Source organism: Hypomesus transpacificus, chromosome 10 (genome assembly GCF_021917145.1).
Source record: "Hypomesus transpacificus isolate Combined female chromosome 10, fHypTra1, whole genome shotgun sequence".
NCBI classification, from domain to species: Eukaryota; Metazoa; Chordata; class Actinopteri; order Osmeriformes; family Osmeridae; genus Hypomesus; species Hypomesus transpacificus.
The window spans coordinates 7,219,118-7,237,363 of NC_061069.1; the positions used below are offsets into that span (position 1 = coordinate 7,219,118).

The 18,246-nt window shown below is 44.7% G+C and overlaps 2 protein-coding genes across 8 annotated transcripts in view; both read right to left on the minus strand.

Moving 5' to 3' along the window:
- Window positions 1-861: 861 nt before the first annotated feature.
- LOC124472948 (transmembrane protein 200C) lies at window positions 862-5,092 on the minus strand. The gene is made up of 2 exons (XM_047028127.1): window positions 4,967-5,092; window positions 862-2,982 (listed from the first exon to the last, which is right to left on the minus strand). The coding sequence occupies exon 2, from the start codon at window positions 2,952-2,954 to the stop codon at window positions 1,419-1,421; it is 1,536 nt and encodes a 511-aa protein (XP_046884083.1). The 5' UTR covers window positions 2,955-2,982; window positions 4,967-5,092; the 3' UTR covers window positions 862-1,418.
- A 9,633-nt stretch (window positions 5,093-14,725) lies between these two features.
- Window positions 14,726-18,246, minus strand: part of ptprt (protein tyrosine phosphatase receptor type T) — a 100,951-nt gene continuing 97,430 nt past the window's right edge. For all 7 annotated transcript variants that reach the window (XM_047027889.1, XM_047027887.1, XM_047027890.1 and 4 more), the window contains 4 exons: window positions 17,102-17,227; window positions 16,356-16,519; window positions 15,868-16,003; window positions 14,726-15,699 (listed from right to left, as the gene is read on the minus strand). In XM_047027889.1, coding sequence (XP_046883845.1) covers window positions 15,646-15,699; window positions 15,868-16,003; window positions 16,356-16,519; window positions 17,102-17,227 — 480 coding nt within the window. In that variant the 3' untranslated portion in view covers window positions 14,726-15,645. The remainder of the gene's footprint in view (window positions 15,700-15,867; window positions 16,004-16,355; window positions 16,520-17,101; window positions 17,228-18,246) is intronic.

The following is an 18,246-nucleotide window of genomic DNA, read 5'->3' on the forward strand; positions in this document are numbered from 1 at the left end:
AGAACTGTTGAGAAACAGAGGCCACATTGCCTGGGATTGTCAAAATTCGCTGGAGTATTGTGGCTAACTTAGTTATTTAGCGGTATTTTAGTGGTCTACCTCTAAAATAATCTAATTCACAGCACGACTACAAAATACTAAACACATTTGTAACAGGCTTAGTTTTTATATACTAAAAGGAATATGAACGACCCACTAAATAGCACTTTACCTGTCTTGACAGCGTCGAAAGAAATCCCCGTACAAACCTGTCACATGCCAAACCGAACTAAACCGTCACTGAGGGACAAGATTCCACAGAAACTTGCGACCTGAGAAGTTCCACTTTCGTCCTGCTCCCGACGGTAGCTTCTACCGAGGCTGAATGTACCCGCCTCTGTTGTTTCTCATTGGTCCGCGTTTGTAAATACGCCCATTAGTTAAACATGCTCATGAACGTAGTGACTCCCAGAGCCATACATTTTCTATGGCTCTGGTGACTCCACATCGTAAAGGGAGTCGCAATATAATCAGACCAATAGGGGAGACTGCCACCCCGAGGTTGCCAGAAGAAAAAACTGGTATGTATGACCATTAGATGGCAGTGTTAGTCAAGATACAAAAGTGTCATTGAAATGTGCACGAAATACAAGAGTATTTATGTCGCCAGAACCATTCGACATTGTCCAGCCAGGGCACGTTTTGTCCATGTTAAAACTAATCATATATATTTTAAAGATTGTACAATGAATGAGTTAGGAACCAACTCTAATAAGCGATTTGCTTAAGATAAACTAGTAGTATCAGACAACAGAAGATAATGCATCATATTAAATCTGAAGTGTTACAGTTAAGTTTATTCAGTCATTCAACTACTTAGTATTTAGACAAGTGTGCACAGGTTAGACCTAATTCTCAAGGTCGCATTGCTAAACAGAACTTTTCTACCTGAGATTCCATGTCTGGTAATTCCACCTAACATTTAGAGAAACAACCTACACTTAAATGTTCTGTGGCACAGTTATAGCTACACTATCATGTGTTACTTAGTGACGACTCATTTTACAACCTAAACCTATAGTTTGAATCTACAGGTAAACCAACGTCATACAAAAGTTAATAAGCACATTTTCAATCAACCCTAGAATTAATTTGACAGCTAATATTTATGGTAGTATTGCTGTTGCTACAATGAAAAAATAGAACAGTTATTATCTGAAGATTGAATTGTGTTGATGATTTTCCTAGTCAACAATGCCATATGTGTCTTTATTGATTTCCATGGCTGCGTCTCAATAGTTTGGGAACGGCTTCCTTTCCTTGCCTCTTTTTCCTTCATGACCACTAAGAGAAAACAAAGGTGGGGGTGTGTAACTACAAGGAGAAGAAACCTTTGAAGAGTTCAGGAGAAGACACCCTCCAGTCAGAAGACCCCCAGTCTATTGTTCGGCTGAAGCGCTGGGTGTGACTACAACCTCTGCACCCTGACCTTCTGCAGCTGTTGTTGCCACTTCCTGGTCCGTGACGAATGAGGACGTGTCCATTTCAGGTGCCTCGAAAGACTCTCCCCCCAGGTCTGTCAGTTTGATGTACCCCTTACTGTTAGAACGCTCCAGACGGGGGCAGCTGAACCGCCTAGCCCCATCGCCCTGGCGACAGCCCGACACAGAGAGGCTGCAGCGCCGAGCAGACCTGGGTTGATCAGACAGGGAGTTGAGTGACAGTCGCGACCCCATTGCCCTGGCAACAGGGGAAGGAGGGAGCAGTTGCATCTGGGCCCCCTGGGGCAGGGCCATGAGCACCCCCTGGGGTTCACTGGTAGCTACCTTCTGGCTTTCCTGCGGAAGATGCAAGTCCATTGTCGAAGGAACCTTCTTTTTGGTGCCTGAGATGGTGCTGCTGCTATGGTCAGGGCTTGCCTGTGTCTCTCCGGCACGGTCCATTCCAATGTGTATGACAGCAGTCTCCTCTCTGTGCTCCTCTGCATCCGTCCTCTCAGCCTCCTCCACTTCACAGTTGTTGAGCTTGATGACAGGGAGGGTGAAAGCGTTGACGGAGGAAGTGACAATGGAGGTGGTCTCCCACTCTCTGGGCTGTGGTGTCTCCTCGGAGCTCCTGGTGTGGTCTCTGTAGATGCTGTAAACCGTCTCCGTGAAGCTCTGGACCTCTCGGGACCAGCTGCGAGGCCTGCAGGCTAAGGATGGCCGTCGAAACAGTTCGCTGATCCCCGATTCTCCCTGATGGCCCAATGTTGTTGATGGCCAGGAGCTCTGTGTCAGGGTAGCGCTGGTATTGTACAAGCCAGATGTCATATTCACACCCCTGGAGGTCTGCGAGTAGTTCACCAAGCCATTGATCGGCGAGTAGTCTTTTGTCCGTATTTGATGTAAATCAATGACTGTGGAGTAGATGTCTCTGAGGTTGATGATTTTGGTCTTTTTGTCTCTGTTTTCGTGCAGTACTGCATTGGCGCAGATGAAGAAGAAGATGCCGATACCCATCACTAAAGGGCCGAACACTTTCAGATTGTCTGAGTACAGGTAGTTGGCTAGGAAGTCATTCAGGAACCCCAAGGAAGAAGGAGGCTTAGTACTGCTGTTATCATTGCTCTGGTTTACCAACTCTCTCTGCCCTGAAGTGGTTTTATTGCCTGTTCGATTCAAAGTGGTTGGTGGGCTCTTAGAGTAGCTTATCTTGCCATTAGTTTGTTCCCTCAGCTTCTGGACATTCACCTGGTTGTCATGGTGGGGCCAGTAACCCAAAACAGCCATGGCTACCCCTACTAGGAGAACTACAACTCCCACAGCAGCTACCAGACCTGCAGGAGAGCACAGGTTGAGTTTGCCCTTCACCACCACCACGTCGTTTTTCTTCCTCTTCTTGGCTTTCCTCTTCCTCCTGTTCTCTGCTCGGCTCTTGGAGTGGATCGAGTCCTGGCGCCTGTTCATACGCAGCAGGCCGCCCGTGGCTATCATGGTGGCAGCTGGACAACAGTCACTCAACCTGAGACAAAGACAGTTAACACAATAAGGGTTATCCTGAAATGATGCTAAATATGTAGAAGGTGACCTTCTCAGAAGGTCAGACATAAAATGTAAATTGATTTAATAGATTAAAAATACCAAATAAATCATGCCCATCTGTCAGTGCTGCCTTTCGGCATCCTGCTACTTCATGAAATGAGATAAAGAATATGACAGTTGGGAACAGACAGTGACATTAATCTATTTTCAGTTGTGGGTCCAGGACTATAATGCACTATGACAGCATTTTCTCTCTGTTTCTCTCCTTCTCACTACTTTTTCCCTCTTGAACACCAAATGCATAATAATATTAAAAACGTTTTTGACCCATGTTTTTTTGTCTCCAGCACAGGAGAGTCCAGGGGAGGGTTTAAGACCTACAGTGATTGCAGCCATTTCCTGATACGTCCCAATCACAGAGTAATTATTGATGTGAGGATACGACTTCTTAAATACAGAGATAGCCTCATGCATGATTTAACCTGACTGTGCCGGTAGGTATTTAATTTGACTAATCACTCTTAATTATGTATGATTTAGGGCTTAGATTCATGAATAAGCCATTTCACAAATTATTTCTGAGCAGCAATTATAACACTCTTTTTCAGAATAGTATGATTGCCAAGTTGTCACTTTTTCAATGGATAATGGCAGACTGCTCTACAGTGATATGTCTGGATAACAAAATGCATTGGAATCAAACTATTGTTGCAACATGTTGACATGGATAGTTGTGGACGCTTTACACTTGTCAGTTTGTATTGTATTGTATGCAGTCACATCAGACTAGCACTCAAATGTCTTCTGGGACCTTTGGAAAGTCAAGTCAACCTGCACTAAAGAGAGAAACTGTGGGCGTATCTATTTGGTTTTAATGGGAAAAAGCATTGCATTCAGGGTCACTGTTCAAGGTTCTGAGAGATGTACTGCTATAAATTCTGCCATTAAAGTTGAGAGAAATTGTAGACCAACATGTTTTTAAAATCTTGAGAAAAGCATAAATTTGTACTCAGTTATGTGACTAATGTATTGTTATTGTTATCAAGTAGGGTTTCCTTTTCTTTGCGACCCAGAGCCAAGGAGACAGTTGACAGTGGCTCTGAGGTCAATGGTACAGCTGGATCTCAACTGATGCTGTCCAGAACCAAACTTGTAAAACGATCTAGAATACACAACCTGGACCACTTCATTTTTGGTGTTACCTTCAGAACGGAGTTAGGCTATCTAACATGCATATTGACATCTTATTTCAGATGCCTGAAATCGTCATAGCCTAGTTATTTCATTTCTCCAAAATTACAAAATGCGGAATGTAGCCTACATGAAATTGTGCTGCTGGTAGCATAGCCTCTTGTTTTTATTTTATTTATTTAGGCGAATAACTTTCAGACCGCTAAAGAAACAATTCTATGAATACATGCGAAAGTGGAGTCTGGGATTAATCAATATAAAAGCAACGGAAGACAATGGAACAATAAATGCTCTGGACCTTTAATATAGTTTTTGCTTATTAAAAAGCTCCCACAAACATTTCGCCTACCTTAGTCACATTACACAACAGTCCACATAGCATCCAAATTCACGAAAGAATAATTTAAGGACTATTCACTCAAATCTATCTTGAATATTTTTACTACACACCGAAAAAAAAAAACATTTTCCACTGCACAGTGATTAGGTTAAAAATACATGGAGCGCAGACCTCACTGAAAGACGCATCAAGCATATAGTTCAAACGAATTCGCAACACATTTGTGGACTCGTTTATCTATCATAAATATAATTTATATGGGCCATTTTATTACACCGCACCATTTGGAATGGGTTAAATGATGTCTACCCTCGTATCATTGCAGTTGATTAAATGAAATACGACTACTCAAACGGTATTACCAAGACTATTGCGCTGTAAGTTTTAAATGGCATTTATGATAATAAAACGCTGACAGTAGATCAAGTCTTACCAGAAACAGCTTTCTGAAGATTAACCATCTTTAAAAGCATACCGTCTTTGTGGTCACTAGGCTTCGAGAGCTTCCCCTTGGTGCGCCACTTTGGTACCAAACTGGAAGAGTGATTATCATTTGAACAAGGATTAACAATATATCCGGCCACAAGGGGCGGGGCAACTATTGTCGATAATTGGGCAACTGTAAAATCTATTCTACTCGTTAAAATGATGATAAGATTGTCAAACGTTTTTTATGAAATGTTCTTTTCTAGTCAAGTTGCTTGAATGGGTTCTAATGTGCAACTTTAGATTAATTTCCCAGGATTAAAGTATGTGTTCAGAGGTTGAAGGGCAGTGACACATGTTGCATCTGGACAGAGAGGTTTAAGTCATGTCTTTTGCCTCTTAATGCTTCATAACATAATCAGACTCTCATGCAATGATTAAGAGGTCGTTCTACGTGGCATGTAACACAGAAAAGCTTTAGCAATTTAAAATTAAAAGAAAGAAAAAAAATAACGATTGTATTTAACACCATTGCTGATACTGGCGATATACAGTTCAACATAAATGCAAGTATGAGATCCTCTCTGCCTGGTTTTCAGACAACTGTCATTCTTCATAACAAAGGTTTAGAGCCCTCACATTTGACAGGTTCCAGATATAGTATGTGTCTAAATGTGTTTGTGCTAACTTCGGAGATGGAGATACATTGGGCAGGAAGAACATGAATAACAAAGGCTTGTGTTGATACTCCAGAGGTTTGAGTGTGAAGCTGTGACCCAGAAATGTGTCTTGTTTATGATAAAATTACTGGTTGGAGAAGTTCAGCACCTCCAGATTTCACACACTACGCTTCAGTATGCATAAATGGCAAATTAGGTTTTAAGACGTTTCTTCTCCGTAATCAATAGTGTAACAAACAGGATTTACCAACCCACTAGTGAACAAGCCTCAAATACAGATTTAAGCTCCAGCTTCCCAAACAAAAGTGACTCTCAACGGATGTGACAGAAGGGTCCAACATTAGCTCTAAACATGATGTTCAGCCTCAGATACAATCCCACAGATAAGTGTATAGCTTGGGAGGGCCTGAGTCAATGTGCATCTCCTGTTCCCCGGACATCTTTAAAGTGGTTATATCTTCTCCAGTCACTGATTTCAATCTATCCTGCTCTGTAATTACCACAGATGCTGACGGTGTCTTCCTCCGGGTCTAATCTCTAATTCAAACAAAGTCTGGTTTCACTTCACCACCCTACAAATGAGGTGTGGGACTAGACGTGTGCTCCCCCATGTCTCACGGTTGACATTTGCATGTGCTCTATGGCAAAGGCTACCTGGCACCTGTTCCACTTAATTAAGCCGATACATCGAAGAGGAGGGAAAGTGAAACTCATTCCTCCATGCACCATGTAGGGCACACAAGAAATCATCAAGTTAGCTCCTGTCACCTTTTATTTCAATGACCGGGCTTGTACCCAAAGTATGTGTGTCAGACAGAAAGTGAGACAGTGACGTGTAGCACAGTATAGTATTGTATCGTGATAAAGTACAGGACTGTACAGTAGTGTAATGAGGTGAGGATTCTTACAAAAACAACAAATGGTTAACGCCCAATCCTCAGCTTGTCTTACTGACTTTACTCTCTTCCACAATTAACCATTCATCATCAGGACATGTAAAAGCAATTAAACTCACCTAGAGCCAGTTGATGAATTATAGGAGTTGCCCCCTACAGGGATTACGAATGAAATCGACGCATGGAGAGATGGTTGAGCGAACATATTCGTACGTTTCTATTTTGCCTCGAACGTAATCAACACATATATTTTCAATTGTGGTGACGTGGCAAATGTTTGATTTCTATTGGGTTTCATGTCTGTCCTGGGTGTTTGAGAACACACTGCAGTGTCGTCTCTGTTCTCAGGTGACTCCACACATGACTGACAGGACCTTTAAAAGGTATTCTGTGGAGGTGACATCTGATGTGTGCCCACCATTCTCACACCATCCATAACCAAAATGGATCGACCACTGACTGTCCCAGAACAGTGTCGCTATCTGTTCAGAGGTCATACCATACCAGAGGAAGACTCGGTGAAGGTCAGATCATGCGTGGAGGGTTAACACCAACATTCTCTGCTCTCACTTTGGGTCTTTTGTCTTTCTCTCAACCCAGCATGGTTATAAAACTAACAAAAGTGTCAGTTTGCTTTGTCTTCCAGCTCTTTTGATACTTGCACTGTGAAACATGATCCCTTCCTCTGTTTAATGGCTGAAAATAAAGGAGCACCATCTGGAAGCTTACAGCCTTCCAGATCTGCTGGGGCTCTCTGGCTCTCCTTACCCGGGTTTAGGGGGTTGTGTAATTGGGAATGTAGGGAGTTGGTGGATTGCCTCCGTAAAGGTTCAAACCCTGGAGGAAAGCGACCACAGCTGTAATTGCTGTGGAAGTCGCAGGACCGAAGATAAAAGCACCATTTCTTTTAAAGATCTCTGGGAGGCAGCACTCAGTGCTAAGAGCATTTAGAGATCCGCGTAGATGCTGGGACAATAAATTAAACATTTAGAAAGGAACGTGCATAACTCAATTATTGAATATCCATGTATCTCTGTGTCTGAGTACTATGTAAATACTAAACTGACACTGAAAGGTTTGCGAAATCAGAACTAAAGATGTAAATGTGTGCAAAGTACTGTATCGTGCTCATTAGGGTGTCTGAGTTATACTGCCCGCTCCTGTGCTGCAATACTATATCCTCAGCCTAGGTGCTGTCTAACAGGGGGTAGAGTTCAAACTACATCCAAATAATGAAGCTAAAGAAACAATGCTGAGGGGATGTAGACCAGACGGGTAACCCAGAACGAGACCAGTATTTAATCAGTTCCCATAAGGACAATAAGCGCTGAACCTGTATATGAAAGAACCTTCTCTTTTTGTTTAGTTCTAAGAAGGTCCTTTTGATGAATGATTACTTTGGTCCATCTGCCGCTTATGTTTGTCTTAATGAGATGCATAACCAAGGGGCGACCGATGCAGGTCACTGAGACATATGGGGGTCTCTGTGACTTTCCGTGTCTATGTTCAGAATCCATGTGTCTCTGACATCCTCCACAGCCAAGGAACAAAGCGATAAGGACCAGAAGATGGAGGAGTGCTCCAGTCAGGCTGCCGGCTGGGGGAGGGGGGGGGGGGGCTGGAGGAGAGGAGCAGGGTTGGGTAGGGAGCAGCAGGTGCACACTTGTTCCTGCAGGGATGTGCTCTCCACAGGTGACCTTGTTTCTTCCTGGTGGATGGCCACGGGGCTAGGCTGGAGTAGCACACATTCAGACGGGGCTGTAGCTGCTCTGCTCATCAGGACAAAGCCCATGCGGAGATCAGAACATTCTGGGGGGAGGATCCATATGAACGTCCATAACTCCCCTTGTCTCATACACCCCCCTGGGCTACAAAGACTTTAAGTGCTGCTACAGAGTGCTTGTCTTCCCAGATGTTCACTGCAACAGTGATCTGTTGCCGTCAGCAAGACAGTTCTGTATGGCCAGCTCCTACCTCCTACCTCCCCCTGTAGACTAAGCAACGGAGACGTGTGGTATTACTGAGGGAACAGCCAGCTTTGATCTCCCATCCTTGATAATATAGGTCATCTCTTCAGGGAGAAACAACAAAGAACCAATGAGGTGGAAAATACCATTCAATTCACCTCTGTGTCAAGCGCAAACAAGAAATAAAAAGCCCTTCAAACGCAGTTTTCCAGACCTTTACCTTGGCTTGATCTTTGGCAGTATTAACCCGAAGGGCCACGTCACATCATCAGGAAAAAAATTACATTGAAACGTAAAATATTGAACCTGTCATTTCCCATTCTGTTGTGTGTGCAGCCCCTTCAGACAGGGTAGCCATGGCAACAGTTCCATAATGCATCATGAAACACCTTGGAAGAGGCTGTTTTTGATCTGGAGTGGATGGGAGACGAGGCAGTACAGAATGACTCAGATAAGAGCCCTGTAGAGAAGACAAGCACTCAATGAAATATATTACAGTAGACATGATCTCGGTCCTGGCTTATTGACAGCAGGGTATTGATGAAACCCAACAACGAAGAGACTAGAGAGATCAGCGTGTAAGGTTGTCAGGGTTCAGTAATCAAGGAGAAAACACCAGACCTAAGGCAAAGAGGCCAAAGGAATTACTGAGGCAACAAGTAATACCCTCCCAGATGCTTTACAAATGCTTTAAAACCGAAACAGAAATGTGTCTGCACAGCTGAGCATAGGGTGGTCTAAACTGAAGTGAAGATGGGTGAGAGAGGAAACTGTGTAAACACTGCACAAGGGCTTGGAGTCCTGCAGAACACACTCAGTCATGTGGAAATCAGCAGGCAGCCCAGCAGGCAGCAAGCAGGCAGGTCAACAGACAAGCAGAAAGCATGCAGACAGGCTGCAAGCAGGCAGCCCAGCAGGCCGCAAGCAGGGAGGCAGGCAGGCAGACGCAAGCGGGATTCAGAGGGCATTTAGCCAGATGGGTCTTCTGCAGGGGTGTGGAGGAACTCATGCCAGGAACTGACAGGACCAATCAGCGACCATCCATGCATGCTAATCAGCCAGTCAGAGTAGCTCGGGCTTTGAGCACTTGCAGGGGTCCATCGCCACGGTTACAGCAGCAGTCAGCCAGCATTACCTGAGCAGGTAAACGAAGTGGAAGGAACAAGGTCTGTCTACACGTGGACCTGTCTGGGTGACCTTCAGACTGCTATTCTGCAGCACAGGAACACAGGGATGGCTGAGAGGAGAGGGGCTGTTGGCCTTGGATGCCACGGTTGATTTGTTTCAATTCTTGATAGCCAACAGTGGACAGCTGGATGCATGATTAAGACGAACAAAGAGCTGTGCAGTTCGATAAACATCACAGATACCTGTGTCTAACCTCGTTAGAAAATGTGCAGGTGCTTTAGCAGTAAATGGAGTATTGTACATTGACATTCATTCTCATAGAGATTTGTTCAATAATATCAACCCACTCCTTACGTCACATGCTTGGGATGCCTGGACTAGTTTATTTTCACATAGTTTGTTTGCTCATTCTTGCTAATTTAAGAGATGAATCTCCTTATGTGTTATCCAGGCATTTAAATAGGTGTTGTTTAAGTGTCCCTGTGGTGTTCTCACTGTAAGAACTCTAAATCATAGAGGAAATAGGTTTCTTTTTTCTTCACAGTGAAGAAACTAAACTAGCTCAAGAAGTTAAAGAAAAAAAGCTGTTTTCCATTTTATGGACTACTACATTTGTTTTATTTGTTGATTAGACTGTACAATTTCATCTGGGTTGCAACAGAATAATTGCCACATTCTACAATTCAAAATTAATTCGTATATAACTTATTCAAAGTGTATTATTATCATCATCTCCATTAACATTTCATGTTAGCAGTGTAAACAAAATAGGCTTTTTCCCATTAAAAGTTTCTCATTTTGATCCTCAACCTAACACTATCTCCATTTATGATACCCTTTATCATCAATGTCTTTGAGGTCATCCTGCTTTTCATATGCTAATGTGTTAATCAACATTTTCCAACGAACGAAGCCTCTGAGGGCCTCAGACTCATTTGTGTTATCGGGCAAATTAACCTTCGCTGGAGGAAGGCAAAGACAGGCCAGAATCACCACTGTCTGGCTTCAGTCACAAATGAGTGTGTTTCCATCTTGAGTAAAAGCAGTTGTCATCTGCCTTGGGAAAACAGGGTGGTACTGAGGAGCCAACAGATGTCTTGGCTGGTCAGTACCATCTACACCTACCGTCTCTCACCTGCAAAGCCCACTCAACATAGCAAGGTACTGTGCAGAGATAGTGATGTTCATTTTCACAAACACATTCACTGTAATCTAACCATCTAGCGAGTATTGATCCTCCTCCTCTCCTTCTGTAGACCCCGCAGGCCAACCATTGATAAAACATTAAAAAAAACGTTGACATGAATTTTAATGATGTCAATATTGATCAGAGAAAACAATGTGATAAACACTCCCATACAATGTCTTCCTCCTAAACCCCTTACCAAGCGCACCCACACAACAGTAGCTTAATGCTGCCAGTGCACAATATACTGATGATCTCCATAAACACCGTGGCCGGCCAAGCAGCAGTGTCATGCAGCAGGACAGCCTCGGCAAACAGCCGTGCATGTTGTAGTCGTCGCTGAGAGGAACCTGTTATCACCTTTCTCCTCTTCAGAGAGTCTGCTGCTGGCTTCGGTCCAGATTGGCCACCAAAAATGCTTCGTCAGCTCTTTTCCCCCAAAACACACTTGGAGCAGTAAAGAGGGAGAAGACAGTGACAGATCTATTCCTTTGTTTTTCCCGGCATTATTAATGAGCCCAGAGGGACACCCACATTGTTTATGAGCTCCCAGGGGACCATCAGTATTAATGTAATGAACACTGTTGTGCTGTCTGTGTAGCTCACCCATACACCATTGGTTTTCAGTTAACTGTATTTACATTGTTAGCTCTCTGGCGTCGCTATGTTTGCTGCACACATGCTCAACACTCCCCATGTTGACATTGGGGCCTTGTGTAGTGACCATAGAGACAGCTCATACATTGTCTTCTGTCGATCGCTCGCTGTTATCACGTCCTGACCCAACAGCTGGTCATAGAGGTTGATTGTACAGCGGGGAAACTGCTGGAAAGCTACGCTACAGAGACCCGTATCAGGATACAGTGCCAACGACGGCATACTAGGGCAGACTGTCAACTTGAAACGGTCCGCTTTGAATCTTTTAATGACATTTACTGTTCATCGGATGAACGGTTGAGGAAATGGAAGTTGTTTGTTCACGGTCCTGTCCTCAGGGCTGAGACGCCGAGTGCTGCAAATCAGCTGTTGAGCTGCTGACACAGAACTACTATCTCTCGTTGATCAGTGTCTGGCATCCGACTCCTGTCTGCCATGGAGAGGCGGTGAACACATGCTGCTACTACAGCTCAATACTGAGTGGTGGGAGGTGAGGGAGATAGAGGCACTGACTACCCAGCACTTGCCATCCACAACGCTATTACGGCGCCATGGCAACAGATGAAGACGTGCAGACCTCTCTGAAAGGGGGCACCGCTGGTTCGCTCCGCTTCTCCTCTGACTGGCAGGAAAGCTCCGCGGGGCTGCTATGGCAACAGACTGATCCTATGCAGAGAGGGTCTGTTGCTGCCACGGCAACGTGGGGCCAAGCCGTCAGTTAGGAAGAGGACTGGGAGGAAATTAGATTGACTTTGATGAGAACTTGACCTTCGGCTGATTTCCAAAGATAGTTCCTTCCTGGTGTGTCCTGGTGTGCCCGTGTGTGGTTGGATATGAGCCTGGCCGGGCAGGAGTGGTGTGTGGCTTTATCACATGACACCATGGAAGAGGAAATGTGTGCTCACGTATCATTTGGACAAACTGCCTCCAGTGGACTTTTCACGAGAAGAAGTCTTTTCTGCGGATGAGATGCCATCTTTGACCGTTGCTCCATCTATTCTCATTCAATAGAACTAGCTGGATCTTTTTTTTTATCTTTTTGTCTATTAAATCCAATTGACAGATACTTGATTATAAACACTGCGATTGTGCACTCTGATAATTAAATGACAAAGGAGAATAACTGTAATTTTGAAGACAGACGTCTCTCCCTTTCTTTATCTGCCCCTCTCTCTCGGTCTCTCTCTCTCAGTCTCTCTTCCTTTCTATCTCTCTTTCGCCTCTGTTTCATATGCATGAAGAAGAAAGAAAGATGAGATATGGATCAGTGGCTGATGTGAGAGCTCAACAGGGGTGCTTGTGTGTGTCAAGCTGCTCTATTGATTGATCTCTTGCTCCCTTGGCGAACGCTCGATGGTAGACTGCAGCCAGGAGCAAATACGACTTGTCCCCGAATCATCTGAGCTCTGAACTCAAGCCAATCTTTGTGACACTGTAATTACTTAGGGGAAACGTGTAATGCTGATGTAAGAAATAGCCCAATGCAGTTATAAACGACAAAGGCCTATATATTGGGAATGAAGGGAACACAAGACCATTTCCCATTACAAACAGACCCATAAAGCCTTCCCCATGTAGCCAGGACAATGACTAAGGTGTTAATGGAAAACGTCTCATTAGGACCTGAGGAGATGGGAAGCTTCCTCTGTTATCTGCAGTCTGGTCTGTTGTCTATGGAGAGTTGGAGAGACAGAGAGAGAAAAAGAGAGAGAAGAAAGAGAGAGAGAGAAGAAAGATAGCTCTTGAAGAAGACCCAATAACGTCTGACAGAGTGTGTGAGAGAGGTGAGAAAGACAGAGATAGTGTATGTGTGTGTGGGAGAGTGTCACACAAATAGAGAGAGCAAGCGAGAAAGAGAAGAAACTGAATAATGCAGTTCCTGTAGGAAGGAGAATGCTTCGTAGCTCTGATCCCTGACCCCTGACGATCTACAGTGATATTCTAACACAGTGTGACACTTGGGTTGTCTGGCTGTAGATACAACACATTGCACTGTGCAGTACTGTGCAGTACAGCTCAACACTGTCCACCTTCTAATGTCACTTTTCAACATTTCCATTTTCTCTCATGGTATTTAATATAACTTCAGAGGACTTACCTTTGGAACACCCTGAAGACCACACATAAATACCATGTTACAGGAAGAAAAATGAAACTGAACTGAAGGTGATGGGAGAGCACCCCCCTGTGGCAGTCATTGGTAACACTGTTACTGTGAAACAGCGTTTCTACATCTATGGTGTCATCTGGTGGATTTGTAATATCTTTGCACCCTGTACTAAAAAGTATGATTTAATTGCATTATCTTGGTCTGTCTTGGTACATACATACATATTGGTATCTCTTACTCCAAAGCACCGATAATAGTACTATAGCCAGCACACAGTACAACATGTTCACTACACCAAGCATGTATGTGCGTGTGCGTGTATGCATGTCTGTGTGTATGCCTGGACATGGGCCCCCTAAGTAACATCTGGAATGGACCCCCTCCCCCCCAGTAGCACAGCCCCCACCCAGACAGCATCTCCTCCCTCCCTCCCTCCCTCCCTCCCTCCCTCCCTCCCTCCCTCCCTCCCTCCCTCCCTCCCTCCCTCCCTCCCTCCCTCCCTCCCTCCCTCCCTCCCTCCCTCCCTCCCTCCCTCCCTCCCTCGAAGGAGAGGAATCATCTGACAGGATAAGACAGTGAGACTAGAACAGCTTCAGCGGCACCTCCGAGCCTGTGGTCCTGACCAGCTGGAGGGTTCTGGAAGGGAAGGCAGTCATGATGATGTGCCAGCACTTCCTGTCCTTGGTCCAAGAGGCCCTGCTGCAGACGACAGGAGCAAACTAGCTAAGTGAATAAAGAGGGAACAGCTGCCAGGCACCGAGCGCTCTGCTAGGAACACTGCTGCTGTTAGTGAGCAGCTTGTTTACGTGGGCGCACAGGAGAGAATCAATAATCTGGTTTGTCACACCACATGTCCATTTCTAAGAGCATAACAACTGAAGGACTTCAAAGAAATGTGTTTGTGCTGTGCTCGGTAAGGGATTGATATTAAAACGAACTCCGTCCACAGTTCATGCCTGAAGGAAACGTGAGGATGTATCTTATTGGTTATGTGGACATTTTCTGTTCTCTCTCTCTCCAGTAGATGTCACTACAACCTCATATTTCAGTTTTGAGGCAGTTCCTTGAGTGGTGGCATGACAACTTTCCCAGCCCTTCTTGATCAAAAAAGGACAAATTACAAGATTTGCATCATAGGCACATTTACACTTTTTATTATTCTTTCTTCTTTTTTTTTTTTTTACAATGGAATTGATTTGACCAACAGATCAAAAAGAGCACTCAATACAACCAATAAAACCGACAAACCCATAAATCATGATTGTCACTTACTGCAAGTCACAAAAAGTACATACCATGAATAAATAATCTACAGAAATATGTACAATATGCACAGCAATAAGGAAATGGAAGTGCAAATCAAGCTTTGGATCCCCGTACAGGAAATAGGGTAAGCCAATGTATATTGTGCCCACTTTCCCTCCACCCCATTTAATGCAATAAGAATAATCTATATGCCATAACTCACAGGACACTTAGCAACATTTAGGCATTTTAGGCCTGCTTAATGACTTGAATCATGACATTATTTAGCTTTGAGCAAAAAACATGACTGGAGAGATCAAATGAACACGTTACATTACGTACAGTTTATATCGCATTCCACGGAAAAGCTGGAAAGTATGATGTTTGTCATCCGAGGAGGATCAAGGCAACAACCACGGGACCACAGGCGAGCGAGAGACAAATCAAAAGAAAGAGAGAGAGTAGGAAAGACATAGCAAGACAGAGAGAGAGACAGAGAGAGAGAGAGACAGAGAGAGAGAGAGAGAGAGAGAGAGAGATCCAAAGAAGTGAAAGACTGCAGGGGGACATGTGTGTGCTTCTGTGTTGTTCCAGACACAATGCAGGGACAGACAGACAGACACTGGCTGGCTGGCTGCATTATCAATACTGTACACGCCAGTACTATCCTTTCCATCACAGAAAGCAGAAGAGATGCTCAAAGAGATTGTGTGAAGAGTATCTGATCACACTGTACACACACCCGAACTGCAGTTGACTGTATTGTCCCATACCTTCAGTCTGTGGGCTATTTCTGGGTGGACATCTTGGACACCTGTCAGCCCAAGTTCAGGTACTCTAGAGCCACTTCGTAACAGAACTTGTACTGATCCTGGAAAACACACCAGAACACCATGTGTTGTTATTTAGCATGTAGGGTTCATGTGCTACACCATCATTCTCATCCACCTGTAAACCCTAACATGGAAGATGGACATGTTGACCTCAACACTAAATCCCTGTAACAAGATACAGGTGATGGTGCTAGTGCTGTGCTCACCAGTAGGTCCACCATGTTGGGTTTGTTGTTCCTCAGTGTCTTGACGGCGTGGAACACGTCCACAGAGCGCTGGTGCTGGAGCATTTCACACACAATGCTGATGGCACAGAACGTCCCACTGCGCCCTCCTCCATTCCTACACACACACGCACGCATGCACACACACACACACACACACACACATGCACACACACGCGCGCACACGCACACACACACACGCACACACACAAACACACACACACATGCACACACACGCGCGCACACACACGCACACACACATAGAGAGAGGGATAGAGAGAGAGGGCAGAGAGACAGAGAGGGAGAAAGATAAAAAAAAAGTTATACTAAGACAAAGAAAGAAAGAAAAAGAACCTAGTGCGATGCAGTTCACCAGTCCAGCCAGTAGGTGAGGATGTTTCTCCTCTAATGCCTACAGTTAGCGCAGCACATCTTCAGGTGAGCTGTTCCCCGTGGAATGACTGACTTACAGGCAGTGGACCACCGTCCGGCCCTCCCCTCCGTCGTACTCCTCCTGCCACTTGTCCACCTGTCGGATGAGCTTGAGGAAGGAGCGCTTGGACATGGGCGTGTCTCGGTACATGGGCCAGCCCAGGAACTGGAACTGCTGCACCATCCTGTAGCCGTCCTGGGGCTGCCGGCACCACCAAGCACACACACACAGGTAAACACAGGTTAACACAGGTAAACACAGGTTAACACAAGTAAACACAGTTTAACACAGGTAAACACAGGTTAACACAAGTAAACACAGGTTAACACAAGTAAACACAGGTTAACACAGGTAAACACAGTTTAACACAGGTTGACACAGGCTAACACAGGTTAACACAGGTTAACACAGGTCAACACAGATCAACACAGGTCAACACAGGTTAATAAAGGTTAACACAGGTTAACACAGGTCAACACAGGTCAACACAGATCAACACAGGTCAACACACATATTCAGACTTCAAGTCATGCTGTAGATAGCGAGGGGTGTACTAATGATCTGTGCATCAATCAATCTGTACTCAATCTGACTACAATCTGTAGTCAGTGTGTGCGAAGCCCTCTGCTGGCCAGAGGCCCTCATGCCAGCCCTCCAGCCTGTGTGCCTGAGACAGATATACTTCTAAGGAGCTTAGGGGGTAAGTGCAGGTCAGCCTGCTCAAGGTCTTGTTAGCAGGTGAGCAGGGCGACGAGGTCAGTTTTAGTGGGTCAGTCAGTTTACCCGGGCGGCATTGTAGATCCGGAAAATTCTACTGATGATGTCCTCCTCCAGGTCAGCTGACACAAACTCCACCTGGATTGGCCCATGGCGGTGGACACCGTTTTCTGGCCAGTACTGAGGGCACAGCTTAGACACACGCACAAACGCACGCACACACACACACACACACACACACACACACACACACACACACACACACACACACACACACACACACACACACAGAGACACACACACACAGAACAGAGCAGAGCAGAGGGAGGAAAACGAAGGTTAGTGAGTTTCCTTAGGAGAGTTAGGAGAATTACATAAATAGTGATTTCATAGTTTCGGCACATACATCGATATCCCTTAGAGTGAATTTAGCGACAGCCTCACCATACAAACATCAGGAACACCATTGAACCAGGACATCTTGAATAGAACTGAGGACTAATAAGGAGTGATTATTGACTGGAGCAGTACTGTGAGGTGGGTCAACCCATAACCTTGAAAAGACCATTTCATTCTAGACCTAGAGTTAACCTGTTTAAAAGATTCAAGTAATATCTTTGTACCAATGAAATCAAGCCTGGGCTTAAAAAGAAAAAAAAACATTTTTTTCTTCAAATGCTTTCATTCCCATCTACAGTGGATTATTGACTCTTTGCTTTGGCATCAGTTTTGAACTGCACAGAGAAGTGAGCTCTTGGGACAATCTCATGAAAGCACACAAATCGCCCGATTCACCTCTCCAGGGAGACAGCTACGTTTGAAACATGCACCTGCATACTACAGGGCTAACACTAGACACACACACACACACATGCTCACACATACACACTCATACATATGCATGCTCACACACACACAAAACACACGTCCACACACATACACCTAAAGGTTCAAGGCAAATACAAATACAAACATGCAGGCTGACATGCACACAGATTATTGTGAACAAAACAAAACACATACCTCAGCAACATGCCAAGATTCTCACGCACAAGTACAAAATCAGAAACAAAAACATTCAATTTTTGCCTCCTGTGAGACCTTATCAAAACTCGACAAATTCACCCGATGCAAAAAACGAAGACAATGACGGTGAGATGATGAGTCAAATATCTATCTCCTTCCCCTCTCCTCCTCTCTTCCACCCTCCC